Source organism: Pongo pygmaeus, chromosome 16, assembly GCF_028885625.2.
Source record: "Pongo pygmaeus isolate AG05252 chromosome 16, NHGRI_mPonPyg2-v2.0_pri, whole genome shotgun sequence".
NCBI lineage: Eukaryota > Metazoa > Chordata > Mammalia > Primates > Hominidae > Pongo > Pongo pygmaeus.
Window position 1 is genome coordinate 88,658,456 of NC_072389.2, and position 15,363 is coordinate 88,673,818.

Genomic DNA, 15,363 nt, shown 5'->3' on the forward strand with positions numbered 1-15,363 from the left:
CCACCCATTGCCAGTACCCAGCTGGCTGTTTCTACCCCTCAGGTGCCAATGCATGGCCACTTTCTCTCTTGCTCTATGCTTTTCCTTGGATGATTTTGTAGTTTTAACTAACAACTCTAGGTTAATGCCTTCAAGTTTATCTGTCTAGCCTAGATCTCTTTCTGGAACTTCAGACCTAATGATCCACTTATTACTGGAAATCTCTTCCAGGTCCCTCAAGTTTAAATGATCATAATCTAAACCAGCAGTCCCCAACCTTTCTGGCACCAGGTACTGGTTTCATGGAAAACAGTTTTTCCACAAACCAGTTGTGGGGGTGGGGATTGGGGGCTAGATGGTTTTGGGATGAAACTCTTCCACCTCAGATCATCAGGCATTAGATTTTCATAAGGAGCTGCAACCTAGATCCCTCACATGCGCAGTTCACAATAGGGTTTGTGTTCCCATGAGAAGCTAATGCCACTGCTGATCTGACAGGAGGCAGAGCTCAGGTGGTAACACCTGCTTGCCCGCTGCTCACCTCCTATTGTGCAGCTCAGTTCCCAACAGGCTATGGACCAGTATTCGTCCATGGCTTTGGGGTTGGGGACCCCTGATCTAAACACGTTATATGCCCCCTACCCTATCCCATCCCAATTATTCTCCTCTTCTTATATTCCCCAAGTTAATGGCATCAACTTCTGCCAATTTACTCAAGCCAGAAACTAGGGAATCATCTAGATCATGGGTCCCCAACCCCCGAACCCCCTGGTAGGAATCAGGCCTCACAGAAGGAGGTGAGTGAGGCCAGTGAGCGAAGCTTCATCTGTATTTACAGCCGTTCCCCATCACTGCCATTACTGCCTGAACTCCACCTCCTGTCAGATGAGTGGGCAGCATTAGTAAACTATCTCAAGAACAAAAAACCAAACACCACATATTCTCACCCATAGGTGGGAATTGAACAATGAGAACACATGGACACAGGAAGGGGAACATCACACTCTAGGGACTGTTGTGGGGTGGAGGGAGGGGGGAGGGATAGCTTTAGGAGATATACCTAATGCTAAATGACGAGTTAATGGGTGTAGCACACCGGCATGGCACATGTATACATATGTAACTAACCTGTACGTTGTGCACATGTACCATAAAACTTAAAGTATAATTAAAAAAAAAATTTAGTAGCATAATATGAGTCCAATAAATGAAAAAAAAAAAGATTCTCATAGGAGCACAAACCCTATTGTGAACTGTGCATGTGAGGGATCTAGGTTGCGGGCTCCTTATGAGAATCTAATGACTAATGATGTGTCACTGTCTCTCATCATCCCCAGATGGGACCATCTAGTTGCAGGAAAACAAGCTCAGGACTCTCACTGATTCTACATCATGGTGAGTTATATAACTATTTCATTACACATTACAATGTAATAATAATATAAAGAAAGTACACAATACATGTAATGTGCTAGAATCATCCCGAAACCATCCCCCACGACTGGTCTGTGGAAAAACTGTCTTCCATGAAACTGGTCCCTGGTGCCAAAATGGCTGTAGACCACTGATCTAGATTTCCTCCTGTCCAGTGGTGTGCTGGCCCTGCCTCTCCCTGAATCACAAGTCAGTGAGACTGCTAGCAACTATTCCCAACTCTGCATTCGATGACGTCACATTGGTAGCTGGAAACCAGCTACGATGGGAGTATTTACACTATGGAAATAGGCGACCACAACAAATGATAGCTACCTCTCCCCACTCACCACCCTACTACCGAAGCCAGCTGTTCAACATTCACAAACCCACCACTGTCTCTGTCCTATAGCTCCCAACTCTCATCAGGAATCAGGAATTTAGATGACACATGTGAAACATCGTTAGAATTCATTCCCATTGCTTCTACTCTCATGCTCTCTCACGAAGATATTGCCATATCCCCTTCACTAGACTCCCAGCCTTACTCTCATATTTACCCAATATATCTATATAGCTCTTAGAGTAAATGAACTAAAATAAAACCTGACCAAGTCATTCCTTCTTGGATACAATTTTAACTCCTTCACATGGAGTTCAAGAGTCTCTATAGCTAACTTTGAAAGCTCTCTCTTGAACCTATGTTCTAGTCCTATGGAATCTGCTGAAGTTCCCCCAAACTTACCACTCCATTTGACACCCCCTACTTTTATCCACACTGCTCTCCTTCCTCACATTCTTCTGTATCCACCCACCTGTGGGCCGGATGAACAGACATGTCATTCAGAAGTCTGCTCAAGAGTTCCTCCTGGGTGAATTTCTTCCTGACCTCTGCCCACCCAGTGTCACTGACCACTGCCTTCTGTTTGTTGAATGAATTAAGGCAATGAATGAGTCAAAGAAAAAGTAACACGTATGTCCTGGGACCCTGCAGGAAGTGCCGCCAGCCCGAGGGTGCTGGTGCGGTAGGCCTTTGCCTGGCTGGGTCTCTACGACTGCAGCTATGACAAGCAGGGATGGGTGTTACTGGAAGCAGCCAGAACTAGCAAAGCTAGAGGAGGAGTTAGAGCAGGGGAGACCATATTCTAATGGTAAAGTCCAAGAGGTGTGTAGGAGGCTGGAGAACTAAAGACGCAGGCTGGCCAGGAGCGGTGGTTCACGCCTGTAATCCCAGCACTTTGGGAGGCCAAGGCGGGCGGATCACAAGGTCAGGAGATTGAGACCATCCTGGATAACATGGTGAAACCCCATCTCTACTAAAAATACCAAAAAACTAGCCGGGCATGGTAGCAGGTGCCTGTAGTCCCACCTACTCCGGAGGCTGAGGCAGAAGAATGGCGTGAACCTGGGAGGCGGAGCTTGCAGTGAGCTGAGATCGCACCACTGCACTCCAGCCTGGGCGAGAGCGAGACTCCGTCTCAAAAAAAAAAAAAAAAAAAAAAAAAAAATACGCAGGCTGTGTGCCGGTACAAGGAGAGAGACCACAGGCAGGAGAGATGAGAGTAGATTTGAGATACCCCTGGGAAGGGGCTGAGGCATATTTTTCTTGACATTTCAATAAAATAGGACATGCCTGGGCTCCTCTTCCCTAATCCATCCTGATCTCAGTACTTTGGGGAAAAATAAAAATTCTTCCTTACCAAAGCTCAGGAACCCTAAAAGTCATAATTTTAAAAATCTAAAATCAAACACTACATATTTCTGTTATCCTTCTTTTCTTCATATGCCTGATTGGAAACCAAGATAGGTAGATTTCTAACAGCACTTTGAGAATGAACCACATCTAACATATTTAAAAAGAATGTCTATGAATACAATTCATTCTGATAAACATGTTGGGGGATTACATAGAAAAAGACAAAACAGAACATCCAGAGGTGCTGTGTACCTACCCCGTACAAGCTCATACCCTAATAGGCCAGAATATACAGCACAACTTACTTATTACATTTTATCCTGTGTTAAACCTATAATAGAAATGAGATAAAAAGACCTTAAAAATAATCAATATTTTTGAGCTTTTAGCGTGTGCCTGGCATTGATTCGAAGCACTTTATAGGTATTAATTCATGATTCTCAGAACGGTCCCGTGAGGTAGGTATAAAGACTATTCTCATTTTACAGATGAGAAAACTGAGACCCACACAGATTAAATAACTTGTTCGGTGTCACATGATGAGGTATTGGAAGAACTAGGATTTGAACTCAAGTTAGTTAGCTTAACCACAATGTCATATTAAGTGTGACTGAGGAAGCTTACTGGGGAAGGTAGGGTTTGTGTTGACCCTTCAGGAGCAGGAAGAACTTCAGTCACTAGATACGGGGACGGGAAGAATTTGAACAAGGGGACTGTGCAGGGATTGTTTGGGGAGAAGCAGGTGGTGGGTGTCATTGGACTATAGGGTGTGCCGTTGGCCTCTAGGGGGAGCAGAAGACATCCTTCCCACCTGACTTGGACCTGCTGCACACCAAAATGGTCAGAGCCAAGAAAAATCACCCCTCCAAAGAGGATGGGTTTTACTTAAACCCAAGGCACCGATTAGGACACATTTTCTAGAATTGAAACCTTGGTAGAAAATAAAGTTCACAGCACTACCGGGCCTGATTTTCTTGTCTACGGACCCCCTTCCATAATGGATGGAGTAGATCATACATTTCTAATCTGAGGAGGAGCGGGGTTAGATTTGAGATGAAACAGAGAGGAAAATCACGACATTATGCCACTTTAGTCTTGATATTCCTAATGGAATGAAAGACAAGTTCATTGATAGAGAAATGGGTCAGTACAGTAGTTACGAAATAGTTGCTATGGTGAATTTCTAGGGCATTCTTAGAAAATAGGGCACAAAGCCATTATTGCCCCTCTAAAATAGCATAAATATGAAACATGTCAAACTAGCATGGTGATATTATTTTCTTTAGGAAATTCTAGTGGCTCAGGCTAGGGAACCAACCCACCAACAAACAAATCACTTGAAAGGTAATACCAGGGTTGAAGCTGAGCAAGAGTCAGTACAGGAGGTTAATGAAAGGTATAAAGATTTGGCAATAGAGTTGGTTAACTGGAGACCTAAGGAATGCCGGCTAAGGTTTCTAGTGCAAGAGCAGAAACTGGGGATAATAAGGAGATATGGAAGAACCAGAGGTCATGGTGAGGCACTAACTAAATAAGCAGGAGTGAGTTGAGGGTAAGGCAGAACAAGAAGCTAATTCTGAGTGCCAAGTAGTGAGGAAGTCTAAGGGGTTACCATGCCAAGGTGATGGGGTCAGTGGAATTGATGAGGTTGGGTAATTGGGATATCAGGTGTTAGAAAGGTCATCATCACAGATATTGGTTGTCTTGTATGTTAGGAAATGTTGGAGAGAAATCATGGTCCTGGTGGTGGTGTGTCCTGAAGAAGGGTGAAGAGTGACTTGTAGGGTCTGCACACGGCCTTTGAAGGTATGAGACGGGGCAATCTACATGCTAAGTATGTGAAGACAGCAGGGAAATGGTGTAGAGAGGATAAGAGAATGCCAACCTCATCTCTTGCTCTGTCATATGGTGGTGAAGAGGATGCTATGTGAAAGTGTAGAAGCAGAACCTAAATTTCAGCAAGCAAGGGCTAGTGATCAAAGATTATGGAGTGAGGCGAGGCTATAGCTGAAGTGGGGGCCCAACTCAGGGTGCGTTGGCTGTGCTGGGAGCATGCGTTCCTGTCTCTTGTCTACCTTCATGACCTACATGTTTGGCAGGCAGGAGTGGGGTGGAGTAAAGAAAAAATATTACTGTCTTTTTTTCTTCTCCCTACAACTTGTAATTTTCTCTGCTCCTCAATGCATGCCAAAATAATTTATAATTTCATCTTGTACCACATTGGATGCCCTAATAACCACAATGTATTTCCACATGCTATTCTGTTATTATTTTAGAGGAAGCTGCCAGTATCACTTTAATTTCACTCTCCTCTAAGGCAGTTTTTACAGTCTAGCCACACTGCTATGCAACCATCCGCAATTAATAAAAATCAGATAGAGAGGCAACTTGAACGAAGCATGATAGTACGCCATATGTTACAGACACTCCTGAATTCCAGGAGACTTTACAACTTGGAATCTTAAGTTTTTGGACTCAAGATTTTGGAAATGTGTTTCTCAGGAAAAAAATGTTAATGTTGTCCATGAATCAGCATAGAGAGGAAGCTAAAAACGTGGGCTAACGAATCAGACAGACTTGTGGTCAAGCAGGTCAGCTGGCAGCCAGGGAGTCTTAGGCAAGTCTCATGCCTTTTCTATGTCTTGGGTTTCTCATCTCCAAATGGAGATAGTATCTGCCTCACAATGTTGTTCAGGGGACTAAATGAGATAATGCATGCAAAGAACTCCACATAGTAATTGCTCAATAAATGTCACTACTTAAAAAAAAACTTAATTATTTGTCTTATTTTGTTTTGTGAGTTTCTCCAGGAAACGTGTTGGTAAATTGAAGTTTTATATATATGTTATATATCATACATATATAACATATATATATAAAACATATATAACATATATATAAGACATATATATATATATATATATATATATGTTTTCCTCTCCTAAGCAGCATTAAAATAAGAATAGCTCATTTTTAATTTTTTTCCTTACCAAAAGTTCAGGAGGGTAACTGATATAATAAATGTTATTTTACAGGTGAGTAATTAAAGATAGTGAAAAAGTGGTAAGTGAACTCCAAAGCTGTTATTTCCACTATGCCTGTTCCCTACCTCCCTTCCCAACTTCCTCACCACCACTCTGCTGCCTGCTTTTCAATTGCTGTCATGGCCGCCCTCAGCTTACATGTTTTAACACATAACTCTTTTTTTCTTTCTTTCTTTTTTTTTTTTTGAGACAGTCTCACACTCTGTCGCCCAGGCTGGAGTGCAATGGTGCGATCTCGGCTCACTGCAACCTCCGCCTCCCAGGTTCAAGAGATTCTCCTGCCTCAGCCTCTCGAGTAGCTGGGACTACAGGAGTGTGCCACCATGCCCGGCTAATTTTTTGTATTTTTAGTAGAGACGGGGTTTAACCGTGTTAGCCAGGATGGTCTTGATCTCCTGACCTCAGGATCCACCCACCTCAGCCTCTCAAAGTGCTAGGATTACAGGCGTGAGCCACTGCGCCCGGCCCACATAACTCTTATATGAAACATACATATTCATGTGTAAACATATATTCTATCATGTACACTGAAAATACAGATGAATGCTACATGCATATTAGCTTTGGCTATAATGAAGCCATAATATGAACTCTTTATAGTAAGCTCATTATTCATAATTAATTGAGGTGTACAAACTGCCATTTTTAAATCAAAGTTCTTTCGTGTTTTTATCCTTGCCAATTTTAGATTATACACAAGAAAAAATACTTGAATGCTTAAAAATACGTAGCTCTTCTACTTTTAATTAAGTCCAAATGCATTCCTAGCAAAGTGAACCAGGAGGTATTTCGGCTTAACTTCTACAGGGAACACTCTTGAACTCTAAGCAGAAGAAATTATGGTAAAGTAGAGGACATAAATCCAAATGAGGAAGCCTAAAAGATGCATTTGTTAAGTGGGCGGACATTTCTTAAAACAGACTTTTCTTAGAACTATATCTTGGTCTTCCACGTTCTACCGATCGCTGCCGAAAACAATACTGAGTTCAGCTTGAGTTGCCTTACCCACAGATTAGAAATCTGTTGACGTATGGAAAATAAAGACATCGGGACAAAATGAACAGAATCAGCATATCTTGGTGAAGCATGGACACCGCATACTTACTACTGCACTCAGGCATCTGGCAAGATCTTACAAGAGGGAGCCCTGGTAGATCCCTGCACATCATCTCACTGAGGGGGACGCGCCGACCTTTGGCTGTCAGCCTTTGACACACCTGCTTTCTTCTCTGGATTCCAGCACCACAACTGACAGAACACTGAAATGAGAGTTGTGCAACAGAGTCAAATGGAGCGTGAGCAGGCAGACCCAGCCAACAACAGCAAAGTCTCCAAGGGTGAAACAAGAGGAAATTTTCAGTACAGATGTGCCAAGAAGAAAGCCATTTCCTAGGCTTGAACATCTTTTATGTCATGGAGAGTTTCTTCCTCCTCTCCTCCCCTTCCCTCCCCTCCCTTCTCTTCCTTTCTTTCTTTCTCTTTTTCCTTCAGTCATGTCCTCTCTACTGCCCTCCCCCTCCCTCCATCTCACTCTTTCTTTTGGAGATAGTAATTTCCAGTAATTTATTATTGTGGGATTTTTTTGGCATTGCAATTAATATCTAATTTATTTTTTAGCCATTCATTTTTTATTTTCATTTTTAAAATTTGACCCTTTTAATAGTTTTATTGAGGTATAACTGATATACAAAGAACTACACATGTCTAATGTGTACAATGTTGATGGGTTTGGGCTTAATGCAAACACCATATGATACCATTACCACAATCGGAGTAACAGACATATCCAACACCTTCCGAAGTTCCCTTTTGTTTTTTGTTGCCTGTTTGTTTTGTTTTGTTTATTTATGACTAGAACACTTCACATAAGATCTACCTTCTTAATAAATTTTGAATTGCACACTATCTATTGTTAACTGTGCCTATAGGCTCTATGTTTTACCGCAGATCTCTAGAACTTATTCAGCTAGTATAATTGAAACTTTATAACCATTTAACAACTCCCCATTTTCCCCATTCCCCCAGTATGGGGAAACCACTATTGTACTCTCTGCTTCTATGAGTTTGACAATTTTAGATACCTTATGTAATGGAATCATACAACATTTGTTTTTCCCTAACTGGCTTATTTCACTTAGCATAATGTCCTCTAGGTTCATCCATCTTGCAACAAATGGCAGGGTTTCCTACATTTTTAAGGCTGTAAAATATTTCATTGTATGTATATACAGTACCATATTTTCTTTATCCATTCATCTGCCTATGGGCATGTCCATTGTTTGTTTGTTTGTTTTTTGAGATGGATTCTTGCTCTGTCACCCAGGCTAGAGTGCAGTGGCATGATCTCAGCTCACTGCAACCTCTGCCTCTCAGATTCAAGCGATTCTCCTGCCTCAGCCTCCCAAGCAGCTGGGATTACAGGCGCCCACCACTGCACCCAGCTACTTTTTGTATTTTTAGTAGAGACGGGGTTTTATCATCTTGGCCAGGCTGGTCTCAAACTCCTGACCTCATGATCCACCTGCCTCGGCCTCCCAAAGTGCTGGGATTACAGGCGTGAGAAACCACGGCTGGCCTTTTTTAAATTATTATACTTTAAGTTCTGGGATACATGTGTAGAATGTGCAGGTTTGTTATATAGGTCCACATGTGCCATGGTGTTTTGCTGCACCCATCAACCCGCCATCTACATTAGGTATTTCTTCTAATGCTATCCCTCCCCTAGCCCCCCACCCCCTGACAGGCCCCAGTGTGTGATGTTCCCCTTCCTGTGTCCATGTGTTCTCATTGTTCAACTCCCACTTAACAGCGAGAACGTGCAGTGTTTGGTTTTCTGTTCCTGTGTTAGTTTGCTGAGAATGATGGTCTCCAGTTTCATCCATGTCCCGACAAAGGACATGAACTCATCCTTTTTTATGGCTGCATAGTACTCCATGCTGTTCCACATTTTCTTTATCCAGTCTATTATTGATGGGCATTTGGGCTGGTTCCAAGTCTTTGCTATTGTGAACAGTGCTGCAATAAACATACATGTGCATGTGTCATAGTAGAATGATTTCCAATCCTTTGGGTATATACCCAGTTATGGGATTGCTGGATCAAATGGTATTTCTGGTTCTAGATCCTTGAGGAATTGCCACACTGTCTTCCACAATGGTTGAACTAATTTACACTCCCACCAACAGTGTAAAAGCATTCCTATTTATTTCTCCATATCCTCTCCAGCATCTGTTGTTTCCTGGCTTTTTAATGATCGCCATTCTAACTGGTGTGAGATGGTATCTCATTGTGGTTTTGATTTGCATTTCTCTAATGAGCTTTTTTTCATATGTTTGTTGGCCGCATAAATGTCTCCTTTTGAGAAGTATCTGTTCATATCCTTCGCCCACTTTTTGATGGGGTTTTTTCTTGTAAATTTGTTTCAGTTCCTTGTAGATTCTGGATATTAGCCCTTTGACAGATGGATAGATTGCAAAATTTTTCTCCCATTCTGTAGGTTGCCTGTTAGTCTGATGATAGTTTCTTTTGCTGTGCAGAAGCTCTTCAGTTTAATTAGATCCCATTTGTCAATTTTGGCTTTTGTTGCCATTGTTTTTGGTATTTTAGTCATGAAGTCTTTGCCCATGCCTATGTCCTGAATGGCACTGCCTAATTTTTCTTATAGGGCTTTTATGGTTTTAGGTCTTATGTTTAAGTCTTTAATACATCTTGAGTTAATTTTTGTATAAGGTGTAAGAAGGGGTCCAGTTTCAGTTTTCTGCATATGGATAGCCAGTTTTCCCAATACTATTTATTAAATAGCGAATCCTTTTCCCATTGCTTGTTTCTGTCATGTTTGTCAAAGATCAGATGGTTGTAGATGTGTGGCATGATTTCTGAGGCCTCTGTTCTGTTCCATTGGTCTATATATCTGTTTTGGTACCAGTACCATACTGTTTTGATTACTGTAGCCTTGTAGTATAGTTTGAAGTCAGGTAGCATGATGCCTCCAGCTTTGTTCTTTTTGCTTAGGATTTTCTTGGCTATACAGGCTCTTTTTTGGTTCCATATGAAATTTAAAGTAGTTTTTTTCAATTCTGTGAAGAAATTCAAAGGTAGCTTGATGGAGATACCATTGAATCTTTAAATTACTTTGGGCAATATGGCCATTTTCACAATCTTGATTCTTCCTATCCATGAACATGGAATGTTTTTCCATTTGTTTGTGTCCTCTCTTATTTCCTTGAGCAGTGGTTTGTAAGTTGTATTCCTAGGTACTTTATTCCCTTTGTAGCAATTGTGAATGGGAGTTCACTCATGATTTGGCTCTCTGTTTGTCTATTATTGGTGTATAGGAATGCTTGTGATTTTTGCACATTGGTTTTGTATCCTGAGACTTTGCTGAAGTTGCTTATCAGCATAAGGAGATTTTGGGCTGAGACGATGGGGTTTTCTAAATATATAATTATGTCATCTGCAAACAGAGACAATTTGACTTCCTCTCTTCCTATTTGAATACCATTTATTACTTTCTCTTGCCTGGTTGCCCTGGCCAGAATTTCCAATACTATGTTAAATAAGAGTGGTGAGAGATGGCATCCTTGTCCTGTGCCGGTTTTCAAAGGGAATGCTTCCAGCTTTTGCCCATTCAGTATATTGGCTGTGGGTTTGTCATAAATAGCTCTTATTATTTTGAGATACATTTCATCAATACCTAGTTTATTGGAGTTTTTAGCATGAAGGGGTGTTGAATTTTATCAAAGGCCTTTTCTGCATCTACTGAGATAATTATGTGGTTTTTGTCATTGGTTCTGTTTATGTGATGGATTATGTTTATTGATTTGCATATGTTGAACCAGCCTTGCATCCCAGGGAGGAAGCCGACTTGATCGTGGTGGATAATCTTTTTGATGTGCTGCTGGATTCAGTTTGTCAGTATTTTATTGAAGATTTTCGCATCGATGTTCATCAGGGATATTGGGCTGAAATTTTCTTTTTTTGTTGTGTTTCTGCCAGGTTTTGGTATCAGGATGATGCTGGCCTCATAAAATGAGTTAGGGAGAAGTCCCTCTTTTTCTTTTGTTTGGAATAGTTTCAGAAGGAATGGTACCAGCTCCTCTTTGTACCTCTGGTGGAATTCAGCTGTGAATCTGTCTGATCCTGGGCTTTTTGTGTTGGTAGGCTATTAATTACTGTCTCAATTTCAGAACTTGTTATTGGTCTATTCAGGAATTTGACTTCTTCCTGGTTTAGTCTTGGGAGGGTGTATGTGTCCAGGAATTTATCCATTTCTTCTAAATTTTCTAGTTTATTTGCGTAAAGATGTTTATAGTATTCTCTGATGACAGTTTGTATTTCTGTGGGATCAATGGTGATTTTATCATTTTTTATTGTGTCTATTTGATTGTTCTCTCTTTTCTTCTTTATTAGTCTGGCTAGCTGTCTATCTATTTTGCGAATCTTTTCAAAAAACCAGCTCCGGGATTCACTGATATTTTTGAAGAGTTTTTCGTGTCTCTATCTCTCTCAGTTCTGCTCTGATCTTAGTTATTTCTTGTCTTCTGCTAGCTTTTCAATTTGTTTGCACTTACTTCTCTAGTTCTTTTAATTGTGATGTTAGGGTGTCAATTTTAGATCTTTTCTGCTTTCTCCTATGGCCATTTAGTGCTATAAATTTCTCTCTAAACACTGCTTTAGCTGTGTCCCAGAGATTCTGGTACATTGTGTCTTTGTTCTTATTGGTTTCAAATAACGTATTTATTTCTGCCTTAATTTTGTTATTTACCCAGTAGTCATTCAGGAGCAGGTTCTTCAGTTTCCATGTAGTTGTGCAGTTTTGAGTGAGTGTCTTAATCATGAGTTCTAATTTGATTGCACTGTGGTCTGAGAGACTGTTTGTTAAAATTTCCACTCTTTTGTATTTGCTGAGGAGTGTTTTACTTCCAAGTATGTGGTCAATTTCAGAATAAGTGCGATATGGTGCTGAGAAGAATGTATATTCTGTTGATTTGGGGTGAAGAGTTCTGTAGATGTCTATTAGGTCCACTTGGTCCAGAGCTGAGTTCAAGTCCTGAATATCCTTGTTAATTTTCTGTCTGTTGATCTGTCTAATGTTGACAGTAGGGTGTTAAAGTCTCCCACTATTATTGTGTGGGAGTCCAAGTCTCTTTGTAGGTCTCTAAGAACTTGCTTTATGAATCTGGGTGCTCCTGTATTGGGTGCATGTATATTTAGGACAGTCAGCTCTTCTTGTTGCATTGATCTCTTTACCATTATGTAATACCATTCTTTGTCTCTTTTGATCTTTGTTGGTTTAAAGTCTGTTTTATCAGAGACTAGGATTGCAACCCCTGCTCTTTTTTTTTTTGCTTTCCATTTGCTTGGTAAATATTCCTCCATCCCTTTGTTTTGAGCTTATGTGTGTCTTTGCATGTGAGATGGGTCTCCTGAATACAGCACACCTATGGGTCTTAACTCTTGATCCAATTTGCCAGTCTGTGTCTTTTAATTGGGGCATTTAGCCCATTTACATTTAAGGTTAATATTGTTATGTGTGAATTTAATCCTGTCATGATGGTGCTAGCTGGTTATTTTGACTGTTAGTTGATGCAGTTTCTTCATAGCGTTGACAGTCTTTACAATTTGGTATGTTTTTGCAGTGGCTGGTACCAGTTGTTCCTTTCCATGTTTAGTGCTTCCTTCAGGAGCTCTTGTAAGGCAGGTCTGGTGGTGACAAAAATCTCTCAATATTTGCTTGTCTGTAAAGGATTTTATTTCTCCTTTGCTTATGAAGCTTAGGTTGGCTGGATATGAAATTCTGGGTTGAAAATTCTTTTCTTTAAGAATGTTGAATATTGGCCCCATTCTCTTCCAGCTTGTAGGGTTTCTGCAGAGAGATCCACTGTTAGTCTGATGGGCTTCCCTTTGTGGGTAACCCAATCTTTCTCTCTGGCTGCCCTTAACATTTTTTCCTTTATTTCAACCATGGTGAATCTGATGATTATGTGTCTTGGGGTTGTTCTTCTAGAGGAGTATCTTTGTGGTATTCTCTGTATTTCCTGAATTTGAATGTTGGCCTTTCTTGCTATGTTGGAGAAGTTATCCTTGATAATATCCTGAAGAGTGTTTTCCAACTTGGTTCCATTCTCCCCTCACTTTCAGGTACACCAAACAAACGTAGGTTTGGTCTTTTCACATAGTCCTATATTTCTTGGAGGCTTTGTTTGTTCCTTTTCATTCTTTTTTCTCTAATCTTGTCTTCACGCTTATTTCATTAAGTTCATCTTCAATCTCTGATATCCTTGTTCTGCTTGAGCAATTTGGCTATTGATACTTGTGTATGCTTCATGAAGTTCTCGTGCTGTTTTTTTCAGCTCCATTAGGTCATTTTTGTTCTTCTCTAAACTGGTTATTCTAGTTAGCAATTCCTCTAACCCTTTTTCAAGGTTCTTAGCTTCCTTGCATTGGGTTAGAACATGCTCCTTTAACTTGGAGGAGTTTGTTATTACTGACCTTCTGAAGCCTACTTCTGTCAACTCGTTCAATTCATTCTCTGTCCAGTTTTGTTCCCTTGTTGGCAAGAAGTTGTGACCCTTTGCAGGTGAAGAGGCGTTCTGGTTTTTGGAATTTTCAGCCTTTTTGTGCTGGTTTTTCCACATCTTCATGAATTTATCTACCTCTGGTCTTTGATGGTCTTTTGATGACCTTCAGGTGGGGTTTCTGGGGTTTCTGTGTAGACACCCTTTTTGTTGATGTCGATGTTATTCCTTTCTGTTTGTTAATTTTCCTTCTAATAGTCAGGCTCCTCTGCTGCAGGTCTGCTGGAGTTTGCTGGAGTTTGCTGGATATCCACTCCAGGCCTGGTTTGCCTGAGTATCACCAGCAGATGCTGTAGAACAGCAAAGATTGCTGCCTGTTCCTTCCTCTGGAAGCTTCGTCCCAGAGGGGCACCTGCCAGATGCCAGCCAGAACTCTCCTGTAGGAAGTGTCTGTCGGCCCCTACTGAGAGGTGTCTCCCCATCAGGAGGCGCAGGGGTCAGGGACCCACTTGAGGAGGCAGTCTATCCCTTAGCAGAGCTTGAGCACTGTGCTGGGAGATCTGCTGCTCTCTTCAGAGCCAGCAGGCAGGAACATTTAAGTCTGCTGAAGCTGCGCCCACACCTGCCCCTTCCCCCAGGTGCTCTGTCCCAGGGAGATGGGAGTTTTATCTATAAGCCTGGGCTGCTGCCTTTCTTTCAGAGATGCCCTGCCCAGAAGGGAGGAATCTAGAGAAGCAGTCTGGCTACAGTGGCTTTGCCAAGCTGTGGTGGGCTCCGCCCAGTTTGAACTTCCCAGAGGCTTTGTTTACACTGTGAGGGAAAGCCGCCTACTCAAGCCTCAGTAATGGTGGACGCCCCTCCCCCCACCGAGCTGGAGTATCCCAGGTCAACTTCGCACTGCTGTGCTGGCAGTGAGAATTTCAAGCCAGTGGATCTTAGCTTGCTGGGCTCTGTGGGGGTGGGATCTGCTGAGCTAGACCACTTGGGTCCCTGGCTTCAGCCCCCTTTCCAGGGGAGTGAACAGTTCTGTCTCACTGGTGTTCCAGGCACCACTGAGGTATGAAAAAAACCTCCTGCAGCTAGCTTGATGTCTGCCCAAATGGCTGTCCAGTTTTGTGCTTGAAACCCACGGGCCCTGGTGGTGTAGGCACCCGAGGGAATCTCCTGGTTTGTGGGTTGTAAAGACCATGGGAAAAGTGTAGTACCTGGGCTGGAGTGCACCATTCCTCACAGCACAGTCCTTCATGGCTTCCCTTGGCTAGGTGAGGGAGTTCCCTGACCTCTTGCACTTCCCAGGTAAGGAGATGCCCCACCCTGCTTCAGCTGGCCCTCCATGGGCTGCACCCACTGTCTAACCAGTCTCAATGAGATGAGCCAGTACCTCTGTTGGACATACAGAAATCATCCACCTTCTGTGTTGATCTCACTGGGAGCTGCAGACCAGAGCTGTTTCTATTTGGCCATCTTGCCAGCCATGGCTGATTTTGATTTTACAATACTCATTACCAAGTATCCAAGAAATACAAATGTATAAAAAGGAAAGTTTTTAAAAAATCACCCAAACTGCCATATATAAAGTAACATCAATAGTGATAATCAGTGTGTATACATGCAATTTCAACTTAAAAATTTAATGCAATTTTATTAGGTATATTAGAAAAAAAGACATTAAAGTAAAATTAGAGTTATTGAATGTTTGATATTTTTTAAACCA

General features: G+C 41.7%; 1 protein-coding gene across 9 annotated transcripts in view; it reads right to left on the reverse strand.

Annotated features, from left to right (window-relative positions):
• The window catches only part of ADAMTSL3 (ADAMTS like 3), a 388,887-nt gene that overhangs the window by 65,681 nt on the left and 307,843 nt on the right, over positions 1-15,363 (reverse strand). For all 9 annotated transcript variants that reach the window (XR_010123993.1, XR_010123994.1, XM_054451684.2 and 6 more), the window contains one exon: positions 7,238-7,391. Coding sequence is in view for 7 of the 9 variants with exons in the window: in XM_054451684.2 (XP_054307659.1) it covers positions 7,238-7,391 (154 nt within the window). In the remaining 2 variants the exon portion in view is untranslated. The remainder of the gene's footprint in view (positions 1-7,237; positions 7,392-15,363) is intronic.